This window comes from Antrostomus carolinensis, unplaced genomic scaffold (assembly GCF_000700745.2).
Source record: "Antrostomus carolinensis isolate BGI_N321 unplaced genomic scaffold, ASM70074v2 scaffold1534, whole genome shotgun sequence".
In the NCBI taxonomy this organism is placed as follows: Eukaryota; Metazoa; Chordata; class Aves; order Caprimulgiformes; family Caprimulgidae; genus Antrostomus; species Antrostomus carolinensis.
The window spans coordinates 21,457-35,154 of record NW_010309858.1 but is presented as its reverse complement, the minus strand read 5'-3'; the positions used below and the strand labels follow the sequence as shown (position 1 = coordinate 35,154).

The following is a 13,698-nucleotide window of genomic DNA, read 5'->3' as shown; positions in this document are numbered from 1 at the left end:
TCACCTCCCTGTAGCATTAACATGTGGGTCCTTCTGTGTGAGGGAGTTTCTGAACACGGGTCATTGTCAACTATATAGTTCCATTTGCAATTATTGAAATGTCTTTTCTCCCTCCTAAAAAAAAAAGAAAAGAGAAAAAAAGGAGCATGTTTAAACCACATTTCTCTTTAAAGTCAGCTGACAAGACATTCGCTGTAACGTCACCTCCCTGTAGCATTAACATGTGGGTCCTTCTGTGTGAGGGAGTTTCTGAACACGGGTCATTGTCAACTATATAGTTCCATTTGCAATTATTGAAATGTCTTTTCTCCCTCCTAAAAAAAAAAGAAAAGAGAAAAAAAGGAGCATGTTTAAACCACATTTCTCTCTAAATTAGAAAAAAAAAAAAAAGTAAAACCATTTAATATTTCTTTTCTCAAAGCCTGGCAGTTTTCCTGTATTTTTCTGTCAGGAGCCTTGTCTTTTATTCAGCTTCGTTTCTGATTACAGGTTATTCATTTATGGATGGGCAGCTGTAGCAACTTGCTTCTTGCATATGCAAATCAATGTTGGTAATGTTTATCATAAGGAGATTTTGTGGCAGTGGAAAAGGGGTTGTGGCAACATGTTCTTGATTTCAGTTGTATCTTCTACAAATGGAATTGGCTTCCTCACCTTCAGTGGATTTTTTTTTTTTTTAATTTTTTTTTTTTGCCATTTACCTCTTGGACTAGACACTGCTCACTAAGCAAGCTGTTTGATTCACTTACAGATCATGATTTTGGAAGGAGCTGGCAGGATGAGTATCAATTCCAGCAGCAATCTACTCCACCAACAGCCTTCCTGGACAGACGGATATTCCACGTGCAATGGTAGGAGGAATTCAATGGCTGTGAGCCATGTTTTTTGGGCAGAGGCAGGGGGGAAGGGGCTACTACACCTTGCACAAGTATTGTTTTTCAGTAAGACTAATTTACTGGAGTTTCACTTCTGGTAAGAAAAATTCCCATTTGTTACTTTATTTGTAAAAAGCTGAGCTCCCACCATGAAGTTTCTGAAAGTGACCAGTTTATGGTTCATTTCCTTACTGGTTCTTTTTCTTAAAATGAATTTAGTGGTGTTGAAAGTGCCAAAAGTTCCCTGTCCTCAGTCCAGAATTCTTTCTCTCTTATCTTTACCCCTCACACCTTCCCTGAACCAGCTTTATTTTTCAATGCGAATCACCTCTCCGACTTTCCAGGGGAATAGCCTTTTTGCTCCTTTACTGTATTTGCTCTTTCAGCTCTAATTACTAGACAGCTTTCTAATTAGACTGGCATCAGAGCACTAGATAGCTTGTGATCTGAGAACTTTTCTCTTTTTTTCCTTATTGTTTTCTGATTATATGGCTGTATATATAAAAATGTGTTCTCATGTACTCCCTGTCAGTATAAAAATATATAGACATATATTTATATATTTATAGTGTTTGACACAATTTAAAAATTCTTTTCATCACTCAGTCGACGGGTAAACCTTAAAATCTAAGCAGACAAACACATCCTGCAGTTGTCCTTCTAATCCAAATAATGCTGCAACAAAACTTATAATGGAAATTCCCACTCAGTGAAACTCTTCTTCTTTTTTATGTTTAATTTCTAAATACACAGGAATACCTAAGTGTGCACTTAATAAATGTGCTGACCTGTCTATAACAGATTAATGGGGGAGAAAAGTCCTGGCTGAGTTTCACTTTGCACAGGGTTTCATGAAGGGGAACAGTGGGGTCTATTTTAATGCTTCCAGTGTGAAAATCCTGGGGGTTCAGTTATGTTTTAGGGGGACAGGAAGCCAAAAGCTCAGACCAGCCTCTGCAATCATTCACCACTTTGCTTCCTTTTACCTAGCTACTCTTTCCTCCCACAAAGGCTCTCCATTTACATTAGGAGTCTAGTGGCCTCTGAAATTCCTTTACTCTTCTGAGGTGATGGGAATATATACCAGCCTCCTTTTCAGGGAATATGTGACAGCTCCATCAAATCTTTATTCTCTGACATGTCACACTGTCAGTCATTTCCACACTCACTGCCCAAATCCTTCAACAAGAGAATGAGAAACAGTCCTACAAACTCCCTAAGTTACTGACACAGACCTTGTTGGCCAATATTGATAAAGAAGCATAAGTAACTGTGGGGCTTTTTTGTGTTTACCTGGAAACCAGCGTGGTGCACTGTATCTCAACCACAGAGACCCGGGGTCTAGTGAAACCTGAGGGTGTGTATTTTCCTAAAATGTGGCATCTCTTTTGCTTCTGGGTCCTCTAGCAATATCCCCTGTTGCCTGTCAGTATTTCTCAGAGCTATGTGCGTAATCTTTCTCTCGGGGAGACTGAGAACGGACTGGTGCCACATCGTGGAGTGGGGCTACTGTAGAGCTAGGTCATGGCAGTCTTTCCTCCTCTCATAATTCAGGTGCCTCTGCAATCTCTCATTCCCTGATCCTTAAAACCTTCACGCGCTTGTGAGCGTTTTATCACGCCCCCATCTCTGCCTGGCATACTCCATTGTCCTCTTTTCCCGAGGAATAAACTGCATGGAACTCCTTTTGCCAGCCCTTCTGTGAGGGCAGACCAAAGCAGTCCTGCCTTTGCTCTTACGCTCTTATCTTATATAATTATCCTGTCCTCACATACAGTTTCTTTCATTTACACACGTAAATTATTGTCATGCAATGACATACAACTGAGAGTGGTTTAAAAGGTTGCCAAGAGAAGATTCAGACATTCTAAGAAGAACATTAGGCATCTTCCATAACTAAAAATGAGTGTTGCAGCTACAATCACCTTACCTGACTACAGAAATAACGTGTGTTCATTAGAACGCTGTGGGCCAAATGGATAGGCTTTTACTGTGGAGCAATATGAGAGTGCCTTGGCTTTTACCACTCTTTGGCTGAATCCCACAATTCATATTTAGTCCTTATTCAAAGAAAATTTCCACATCACATTATGAGAATTTTGCAAGGCTTCTCCATAATTTTCTGATGCGCCAAGTTCTTTCACCGCACAAGGATCAACATACATTTTCAACAGTACTTCTGTAAGTTGTCTTCCAGCAAAGGATTTTGGTGTATTTAGCCAACATTAATAAATTAATTCCTAGATACTCAATCCGTCAGGAGAGGTGTAATGTAATAATTCCCAGTTTTCAATTGGAAAACTGAGAAAAAAAAAATCCCACAATACCTTCTCCAGCGATAGCTACTGAGCTAGTGTTAAGGACTGAGAAAAGAATCTAGATCTGTGGACTCCCAGGGCATGCAACTTAACTATAGACCTGTCTTGTTGTCAGCATAGTCCCATGGTGCTAATAGAGACTGTAAATACCTATTTTCCTTTCCAGTGTCCGGCAGCTTCTATGGAACCCAGTGGCATGAAATACACCCGCAGTACTGGACTAAGTTTCAAGTCTGGGAGTGGCTGCAGCATCTCCTTGATACCAATCAACTGGATGCCAACTGCATCCCCTTCCAGGAGTTTGATATCAACGGGGAACATCTGTGCAGTATGAGCCTGCAGGAATTCACTCAGGCAGCTGGGACAGCAGGGCAACTGCTTTACAGCAATCTTCAGCACCTAAAATGGAATGGTAAATAGATATTAGGCAGAGGTACACATACGTTGGTCTGAATTCTGGGATCTTCAGAAACTGCTTAGGTTCCCCAGAGACCTACTTGGCTGATCTCATTTGCTGTGTTTGCTATACTGCTTATACTTCGCTCACTGTACCGCTGAATCGCTTAGGTATAAGTCTGAAGGACCAGGGTAAAGAGTATGCTTCCTGCTCCAAAATTAGCCCTCTGGCTCAAATGTCGCAGTTGCTGCTTGGAGCCAATACCTCTGATTCTTCTGTGCTCCTTATCATACGTCCTCTGTGCCATATGCTTTCTTACAGGCCAGTGTGGAAGTGACATGTACCAATCTCATAATGTCATTGTGAAGACGGAGCAAGCAGGTGAGTAACGGTTGGGTAACTTGTCTTTTGTGACAAAAAGAGGACACTGTCCATTCTAAGAGGGAGGTATCAAAATGGCATTAAAAGAAATGGAAAGTGTATCATGCAGAATAAAAGAGGTAATACAAATATCAGGCAACATCTGCTTTTTGAAGTTTTGGGTAGTACCACTGTATCATAGTTTGCATGTGGCCACTTTTCCGGGGAGACCTCTGCGGTATCAGCAGCCCATACTGATGTTCAGAGTTGGAGGAGTTTGCAGTGCTCCGTGCGTGCAGCTTTGCAGAGGACTTTGTTCTGTGCTTCATTCAGCAGATTTCAAAGCAGCTATTTTCACGGTATTCTCAGTTTAAAAAAGAGAGAAAGTATTTTGTTGTGAAGTGCTCTTAATGCTTTGAAACGTGGGGAAATTTCCAAACAAAACAACTTTGAGAGAAAAAAATGTTACATTTTAATTTCTTCACATGTTTCAATTAAACTGATATTCAGGTAGTATTTTGATTTGACCAAATCAGTGTTTTTCCTGTGACAATCTTTTTTCCCAGTGTGTTCATAGCCAGATCCTTTTCCTCGCAGGACTTTGTTTCACTGAGAAAAGAACTTCATCTCAGTTCAGTCCTCCTCTTCAGGCATGATTTTTTTTTCCTGGTTCCTTTGCCAAAGCACTTCTGTCCATATCCAAACACTGTCTATCCCACTAGTCCCAGCCTCTTTGTATGTGGGTGTGTTAATGAGCCACGTTTTAATATCTCCTGGCAGAACAAATATGGGTTTATAGCGTGCAATGCCTCTGACAAATGCTGCTAGCCTGTTTATTCAGCTAACCTAGAGGAGCCCAGCCTCCCCAGCCAGGGACACTATTCACCTTCTCCTTGCAGCGGGCAAGCATTGCGGTCTGCAGTCCACTCCCTGCCTGTGCCCGCGCAGTGCGGGTGATGTGCGTGCAGCAACCCCGCTGCTTGATGTATAGGGAAAGTACAGTAATCCTTTTAGTCCTGATTTATGACATCTTGATATAACATTGGTTCCTCCTCCTGCTAGAGATGCACGACAGTGGGAAGTGGGAGCGGGTTTAGTTTCTGCATGGGGAGGAGCAGGCATTGGGGATGGGGGCTGCTGGGGAAGGGGCTCCGTGCGAGCCGGCAGGGACAGGGCTGGTGGCTTAGAGAAGAAGCTGGCCTCATCCTAGCAGACTGCCACAGCTGCAAAGACATGGGCACTGAAACAGGCCAACATGGGGAGACAGGCTCTCTCCTCTGGCTAGGTAAGGCCTGTTTGCAGAAGCAGCATGAGGCAGTTCAGGTGTCCAAGCAAGCAAAGGGTGTGTGCTGTTGGTAGGAACACAAGCTCCGGGTGCCCAAACATGCAGCTATTACTTAGCATGCCTGCTAAATTCCTATGTCATAAGTGGTAACTCAGCCAAACATGATGATTTAGCTATAACTCATTTTTGGTTTTGTTTTTTTGTTTGTTTTTTTTATTTTATTTCATTTACGTGAGCATGAACAAAAATTAAGTAAAGCCTAAAGTTGAACCTTACATCTCATCCTTTCTGACCTGTATTCAAAAGAAATAGATTTTTAAGGCTCCTGACCTCAAAAAAACACTGTGAAGAGGGTAATTTCCTGATCAATGTACAGGTCATAAAGGCAATAATTCTGTTCTGTTTAAATTGATCCATCTGACCAGAAGGTCAGTAAAAATTATTCCTCTTTAATCATAAAGGTGGTTTGTAGATTAAGGATGGGGACTTGAGGTGCCTGGAATAAAATGGCCCTTCATCTAGGATTAGGCTTTGGTGTTTCTCACTATGTGCTTACACATGAAGCTCTATTTCAGAGGGAACTTTCAAGTTCTACCATTATAGAAATAAATACTCATTATAAGCATCCTCCTGTTTTACTAGATATTTGAGAACACTTTCATCTCTATGGCACCAAAGCACTGTCATAATCACCAGGGGCAGAGAATTCAGGACTGGATTGGGTAGAATTAGAGTTGATCTGGCATAGGAAACCTCCTTCAAGGGCAGGCAAAAATGATATATGAACCAGGAAAAGGAAAAGTGTACTTCATTATTTCTAAAAGTCAGTGCTTTGTGTAAGTACATTTGCCTGAATATACAAAACCCCATCCATAATTTGAGTGAAAGGAAATAATTTTGTGCATAGCCCCTTCACTTCTTGGTTCCCTTCACAGTTTGTTTGTTTGTTTGTTTGTTGTTTGTTTTTTTCCCCCACATTATTCCCTCAGTGCTCAATACTCACCTCTGTGCTCAAAAAATGTTCTTTTAGTGATCTGATTTTCCTTTTTGTCCTTTACGTTCAGATCCGTCGTTAATGCTTTCCTGGAAAGAAGAGAATTACCTGTATGACAGTGGCTATGGTAGCACAGTAGGTAACTAACATCATAATACTTCATGCATTTCTGAGATGGTTTTATTGTTGTCTGTGGCTGTTACTTTAAATGTTTTCTTTTTAATTCTCAGAGCTATTGGACAGCAAAACATTCTGTCGTGCTCAGATTTCCATGACGACACCTAGTCACCAGCCTCCTGGTAAGGAACTTGTAATTATATTGTTAATTGTTTGTCACTTGTCCCAGAGCTAATGACGTATAATAGTCTCTGTGGCCTTAATTTTAAACCAAGCAGCACTGACTCCGACAGCTCTTTCAGCATCATTATTACAATAGCTTGCTTTAAAGAAATCCTTCTCTCTGTCGAGACAAAGAAGATCAAATAATCTGCAATCTCCACATATCTTTTAAAGTGGCTGAGTCAAAGGGGAAGACGTCAGTGTCAGAGAGACGAGACTTTCCAGCTCCTCCATGTTTTTCTGCAGTGCAGCTGGGTTTGGGCAGATGTGTGCCCTGTTCCTCCCCATCAGCAGCTGCTTTTCCCCAGCTGTTTGTGCTGAGCAGGGTGGCAGGTTTGGAGCCAGGTTTGGGGTCGGCCCGGGGAGCTGAAGGGCAGGCATGGAGCCCTCTGCCCAGCGGTACCAGCAGAAGGCCTTCCCACCACAGCCCCCTCAGCTGACAGCCTGGCCGCTTCACAGTGCTTCCATGAGGCAGAGACATGGTCTGCCTGCCAAAGGGCAGGGGAAAGAGCAAACTGGGTTTGCTGTAGTGCCTGGTGAAAGCACAGGCCGAGCACCTGTGTCAGGGCACTGTGCAGGCCATGTCCTGGGGACAGGCGCCATGGGCAGAGGTGAGAGCGCAAGGCGGTGGGAAAAGAGGAGAGCAAAGATGGCAGGAGAGCGAGAAAGGGGGGGAGGAAAGGCAGGTTCTTCTGAGGAGGCTGCTAAGCAAACAAACCTGAGGGAGAAAAGCAGCGGAAGCCATGGGAGGATGAGGAGGGAAGCACCCCGCTGCAGGTAGAGCCTCGCGGGCGCTGTCTCCGTGCTGGATGCAGCCCTGTCGGCGGCGATCGCAGCCTCTGTGCCCGCCCGTTCGCCTCATCCCCCGGCCTGCCAGCGCAGCCTGACTTGCTGACTGACATACAGTTTAAACTAATGCGCTCACCAATAACTAACTAGCTAACTAACTAACTAACTAGATAAATAAGAGAAAACCTGACCACAAGAAGAAAACCACCAATCCTTAAAAAAGCCCAACCCCAGGCCCTGCGTGCTTTCTCCACCGCCCCCACCCCTCTCACAAGATGGCTGCCAGGACCGTGGGGCCCTCACAGGGCCGGGGACCTGTCGAGATCCTGGCAGGCCGTGTTTACCCGCTGCCTGCTTCAGCCTAGAGCTAGGGTGGCACGCCAAGGGCACAGCCTCCTGTAAAAAATACATTTGTATATCCTGTAAAAAAAAAAAGGCTCATTCCTGAATCATATGCAAATACTGCGCAACCTTTTGTCAAAAGTTTTGCAAGACACCTTTGTTGAAACGGCATCGTAACTCTTTTCATCTGTCAGGACCCAGCCTCGTAACATGGCGTGTTTGAAACCGGTCTCCATGCAGGAGTGGGAGGCTATTTACACAGCTGAAATCCAGAACAAATCACCAGCCGGGCAGAAGGCAACTGAACTTCCAAGAATAAATCTCCAGCTAACTGGAGCATAACAAACATTTGAAAGTGAATTGTGGGATTTTAAAATGAGAAGGATTGATATCAGAGGGCAAATAAAGGACTGGGTCCTGCTGTCCTCGCCAACGGACTTTTAATAACACCAGGGGAATTACGAGCTGAGGAAAGGCAGTGATATACGCCTCGTTTTACTTTTTACCCCCAAGCCGAGTGGGGTTCAGGCTGGTTCCAATTGACTCGGAGTGTGTTTGCTGCTGGGGGGTTGGGGACAATACTGATGCCAGGCTCAGAACAGTGGAGGTTTGGCTTATCCTCACCGACCTGTGCAGTTTATGTTTCCAGTTAGGTATGAATAAAGCAAGTGTGTGAATAGCTTTGCATCTGCCTTTTCACATGCAGTTATTGCAGTTGCTTGTGCAAATCTGACAAGTTTCTATGCAAATTAATATTTCCTGTGAGTCATTTTCCCATGCAAATGCCCGGTTTCCATGAAAAGTATGATAATCATGCATTCACAGAAGCTGGGAAAGCGTGCGTGGGACCTTAAGCTTTGCTTTATGGAATTCCGGCACGAAGCATGCTGAAAAGCAAAGACAGAAGGGGCTCCCTCTCAGGACTGTCCCACTGATTCTGTGAGACTTGGAGCGATCAGATGAAAGCTATTCAGTAATGACAAGAGCAGAGCCAGGCTGTGGTGGCTGGAGGGCGGGAGGGTTGAACATGCAGACTGCGAGGTAGATTACAGTCATGAACAGGCAGAACTTTTCTTTTTCTTCGTTTCTGAAGAAATGCTTGTGCCAGAAACCCTATTCCTCCCCTGACTAGCTGCAGGTGATAAAGTACCATCGATGAGAAATGGCTTGTTTCTATGGCTCTGAGCCACAGAACAAGATATGCACGTCCAGCTGCCAAAACCTCCTACCAGCGCAGCCCCACTCCCGCGCCTGCCCCCCCAAACAGCAACGCTTTGCCAGTTCATTATGTTTCAGTCAGGTAGGTGTTCTGTGCATTGGTACTGGCACATACATTTCACATTAGATCATCGCTTTAGAAACAAATAAGCCCCCAAAGATACATGCTTCTGCAAAGACTAAGACATAATGGGACAATTCAGGATTCCTTTTATAGACGTGATTGTCTTATTTTTCTCTCTCTTATACATAACGTGAGGTGAGGTATTTGTTAATCAAATTCAGATTTCAAAAGCCAAATGTTTACCTCTGCATTCATTCTTTATTCATCAATGGTCTCTTTGTGAAGTGTGCTGATTAACATACAGTACAGAAAACAAAACTCTCCCCCTTCCTCCTCACTTAGATTACCTTCTGAAAAGTGATTATCTTTAAAAGAGATACTCATTCTTTTTTGTGGTTTTGTTTCTTTCAACCTGCTAGTCAATGGAAAGCCTTTAATCAAATTTACAAATAGGCTTCATTTTCCTTCTCTGCAGATTCTTCAGATGTGAAAAAATCGCAAGATCATACCCCAAAGTCCCACACCAAGAAGCACAGTAAGTCAACATCCATGTTTATAATGGTTGTTTAATTGAAGGAAAAGAAACACATTAAAAGCAAATCCCCTTCGGGAGGGAAAAGGAAGCATTTTGAAAGCAAAACTGGTTAGATCATTACTGTGATTTAATCCTCCAAGGATCTGACTGTTTCTAGTACCTTCTGCTTACGTTATTTTTGACTCAGTATTGTTACACTTTTAAAATTGTTTTTATCAGTGCAGGCTTATGGGGAAGCAACCAGAAACCAGTTGCATCTTCCCTATGTTGAGCTGGGCTGGTGGGCTGGAGTATGGGAATGACGAAGGAGACCCAGGATTAAATCAAGAAGCTCTACGTGTGGGCATGGTTCCATTAATTTTTACACTGAAAATATCTTGTATGTGTCTTTTGTGTCCTGTATCATTCCCTATTTATAATAGAAAACCTTAATATTGGTCTTTCACTGCATTTTGTAGTATTTGATTTAACCCTGTTTCAATATGGTCTGCAGATTATCTGTCTCTTCCTGACTCCTCTTCTTACCCTGCTCAACCAGAACTCCTGAACTTTTTATCTGCATACAGATATTTTGTTTCTTTTTTTTGTGTGTATATCAGGGTTGTTAATGAAAGGATGAGATAGGACCAGTCTGAAGACAGAACTGAGCAGGACTGAGGTCACTGGGTCTGTTCAGCTTAGAGAAGGCTGAGGGGTGAGCTCATCGACTCCCCAGCTTCCTCAAGGAGGACTGCGGAGGGAGAGGTGCTGATCTCCTCTCTCTGGTGACCACTGACAGGACACGAGGAAATGGAACAAAACTGCGTCAGGGGAAGTTCAGGCTGGACATTAGGAAAAGGTTCTTCACTGACAGAGTGGTTGGACACTGGACCAGGCTCCCCAGGGAAACAGTCAGAGCACCAACCCTGTCAGAGTTCAAGAAACATCTGGACAAAGCTCCTAGTCGTATGGTTTAACTTTAGGTAATCCTGCAAGAAGCAGGGAGTTAGACTTGAGGATCCTTATGGGTCCCTTCCAACTTGAGATATTCTATGATTCTAAGAACTCAGTCACAACCTTGGCATATGGAAAAGGTCACTGTGCCATGCTGGCCTAATCCCCTGCATTTCCAGGTTCTTCAGTACTGCTCTGTATCATGATCTACTGAGTATGTTACTGATGTCCAGATAGAGTAGGCCCACCACATTTTGTTGGTTCTAGAAAACAATTACAATAACAAAGAAAAATACTGTATTAGTTGACTGAAATCTCCTTCTACTCATGTTGCACTGTGTACCATTTTCTATTTACCTTCACATTTTTGACTAGCTTGTTTCCTTCTTAATTTGGTCTAAACACTTGCATGCTTTTGAAGTCAGACCAAAGGGCTGCTATCTTTCTGGCCCACCTTGTCACTGTGTTTTTTATTCTTCATTCATAAACTGCTACATCTGACTCGTTAGATTTATTTAATCTTTTTATCTTTTTGACCTGAACTTCCTGGTGCCATCTCTACAGTAACTGTGGGATGGATTTGTGCCTAAACTGGGAGGTCTACCTGTTGAACTTAGAGATCTGGTTTTGCCTTTTCTGATATCCCAATCAAACTTTTTTATACCCTTTACAGGTACAATTTTGGCTAGCCAGTTGTGTCACTATCCCTTTATCTACTCTACTCCTTCTTACTTCTTTAAGTCTACATAAGAGACCTGGGACCAAATACTCATTGATGCGGAATGGCATTTCACCTCCTTTGCCTTCTGTCTCTCTTTTAAATGCGTGGAGAGTCAGTGCCTGCTTCACGATTATCTTGGCTGTTTTATGTACCGCATGATAATATCAGGATACATGCCATGCTATAGAAGAATATCAGGAAAAATGGGCAAATGAGATGAGGGGAAGACTTAAACACGTTATCTTCAGGGCAGAAACAGTGCCAAAGGCAGGAGGAAGCAGTGGGTGGTTTGGATTCTGCTTCCCTTGGTTGCTGGGGCTCCTACCTGCCTGCCACAGGGCTCAGACTGCTGAAGGCTGATGCTCACCTCCAGCCTCAGTGCAAAAGCTGTTAGTATTTTTTGCCTATGTATCTCCAAGGTAGGGGTCCTGCGCCCTAGGAACTATGGCCTGTCCATACCGACTGGTCACCATCTGTAGTTGACACACTCTAAGAACATGACATAAAAATGGCAAGCATAGCCCGGAGAGCTCTTTAGACACTCCTTCCTCCTGCCCCCTTTCCTCTTTCAGACCCTCGAGGAACTCATCTTTGGGAATTTATTCGAGATATTCTTCTCAATCCTGAGAAAAACCCGGGACTAATCAAATGGGAAGACCGGTCAGAAGGTGTCTTCAGATTTTTAAAATCCGAAGCTGTGGCTCAGCTCTGGGGAAAGAAGAAAAACAACAGCAGCATGACTTACGAGAAACTCAGCCGGGCTATGAGGTGAGCTGAGACATTGCTGTAGAGGACTGGGACATGTAAAGAGACTACCCGAATGGAGAATCTGTCTGACACTTAAAAAATGAATTGTCAGCAACACCAGTTGCTTTCAATGCCAGCTGAGTCTCTCCCACTAATTTTGAGATGGTGACATTATGTTCTTCTTTGTCTTTTCTTTCTCCTCTGGTTTCTGTGTACTGTATAAATATTTATACATATATATATATGATATAGATAACATATGTATGTGTTATATGTAAAATATACATGCTGTTGCTGTCCACCCAAACAACCAATGCAGGAAGGAAATATGGTTGTAGCAAGCTGAATGTTCATGTGCTACTGAACTAGGAAGTCTTAAATGGCCCAGTAATGACCAGAGACCTTGTTATGTCCAGCAACGTTCAGAAACTAGACATACCCCCCACCCATTTATCCTAAAATAGGTTTCCAGATTCTGTGTGAGGGTTTTCTTTGCTCTTTGCTTTAAGCTCGTGAGCATTTTTCCATTATCTATGAAAGCTCAAAATGTATTTTAAAATGGAAGCTGAGATTCTTTCCTGGTCTTATTTCAGATCTTGGCTTATCTGAAAAAGAAAACCTCATGAAATCTCATAAGCGTGCGTGATAAATAGGGCAATATGCTATGACCTGAAATATGGGGAAATTCAAACTCGGAAGATAATATAAAGTAAAAAGAAGGCATCACTTTTTTTCTTTCCTGTCTTTCAGTTACAATAATCTTAGGTATTATATATATCACAGGAAAATAAAGACTTTTCAGCTAGCTGAGGGATTGCCTAGTTGACAGTGGCCTTTTAGTACTATAGGTGAATTTAATCTTAAATTTTTTCTATGCTTTTATTTTAACAGATACTATTATAAAAGAGAAATCCTGGAGCGTGTGGATGGCCGAAGATTAGTATATAAATTTGGAAAGAATGCCCGTGGCTGGAGAGAAAATGAGAATTAAATATGTCAAGAAATAACATTTAAAACACCTGGTTGTAAATATTCAAAGACTATTTTCTTATATTTATGTACCAAACTGGGCTGAAAACCAATTCTACTTTTCTACTTCTGTCGGGAAGAAGGAACATTATCATTACTGTTGTTAAAATTATTTTATTTGAAGTATGTCCTGTATGGGGAAAAAATGTACACAGTTTTCTGTGATATAAGATAACATTATAGAATTATGATTATTTTTCCCTTCTTGTGAAGTTTTTTTTTTTTTTTTTTTTTTTACATCATACAGGCATAATGTGATTTATGACAATGCTGTGAGTCATGCAAAGAAAGGGAAGGAGCAAAATACTAGGGCATTTAGGGAGTATGATAATCCACTTGGGAAGGCAACTATAAGTGGAGGAAATAGTAAAGCATCTCTGAGCCAAGTAGTCTTCTTCCATAGTCTGCTGGTTTATAGCTTTCATTGGCCAATATCACTTGTTCCATCCCTCCTCTGATATCTGGGTGTTTTAACACTTTGCTGGCTTCCAGTGGCTTTTGTTGATTCAGATGTTGGGATCCTCTGCAATTAGTTTATCTCAGCCACAGAGAGCAGTGGCTCTGCGAGGTGGCTGTCAGCATTTATTTGGAGAACCCATACTACCTCCACAACTGAGACCTTCTTTTGTAGGCAGAAGTTTAGGAGCTGACCTTAGCTGGTACTGAGTATCCTCCCTAATCTCCAAAGGGCATTCAGCTCATCCCAGGAAAAAGGGCTATTTCTTTTCAACTAACATCTTTGAGGCGAACTG

The 13,698-nt window shown here is 42.5% G+C and overlaps 1 protein-coding gene across 2 annotated transcripts; it reads left to right on the top strand.

Annotated features, from left to right (window-relative positions):
* Positions 1 to 749: 749 nt before the first annotated feature.
* Positions 750 to 13,146, top strand: EHF (ETS homologous factor). 2 transcript variants are annotated; one of them, XM_010166197.1, is made up of 8 exons: positions 750 to 851; positions 3,360 to 3,605; positions 3,912 to 3,971; positions 6,300 to 6,368; positions 6,460 to 6,528; positions 9,457 to 9,516; positions 11,743 to 11,938; positions 12,809 to 13,146. In XM_010166197.1, exons 1-8 carry the CDS (start codon positions 755 to 757, stop codon positions 12,906 to 12,908), a joined length of 897 nt encoding a protein of 298 aa, XP_010164499.1. In that variant the 5' UTR covers positions 750 to 754; the 3' UTR covers positions 12,909 to 13,146. The 2 variants fall into 2 exon arrangements, with proteins under 2 accessions (XP_010164499.1, XP_010164500.1); XM_010166198.1 differs by lacking the exon at positions 6,460 to 6,528 and having other exon boundaries at positions 755 to 851; positions 12,809 to 12,908.
* Positions 13,147 to 13,698: the final 552 nt, after the last annotated feature.

Bases quoted from the DNA above. Each gene is read 5' to 3' on its own strand.
- EHF (XM_010166197.1), top strand. From the start codon at position 755: ATGATTTTGGAAGGAGCTGGCAGGATGAGTATCAATTCCAGCAGCAAT. The intron at 6,369-6,459 runs GTAACTAACATC...TTTAATTCTCAG, and splicing joins TGGCTATGGTAGCACAGTAG to AGCTATTGGACAGCAAAACA. The intron at 11,939-12,808 runs GTGAGCTGAGAC...TTATTTTAACAG, and splicing joins AAACTCAGCCGGGCTATGAG to ATACTATTATAAAAGAGAAA.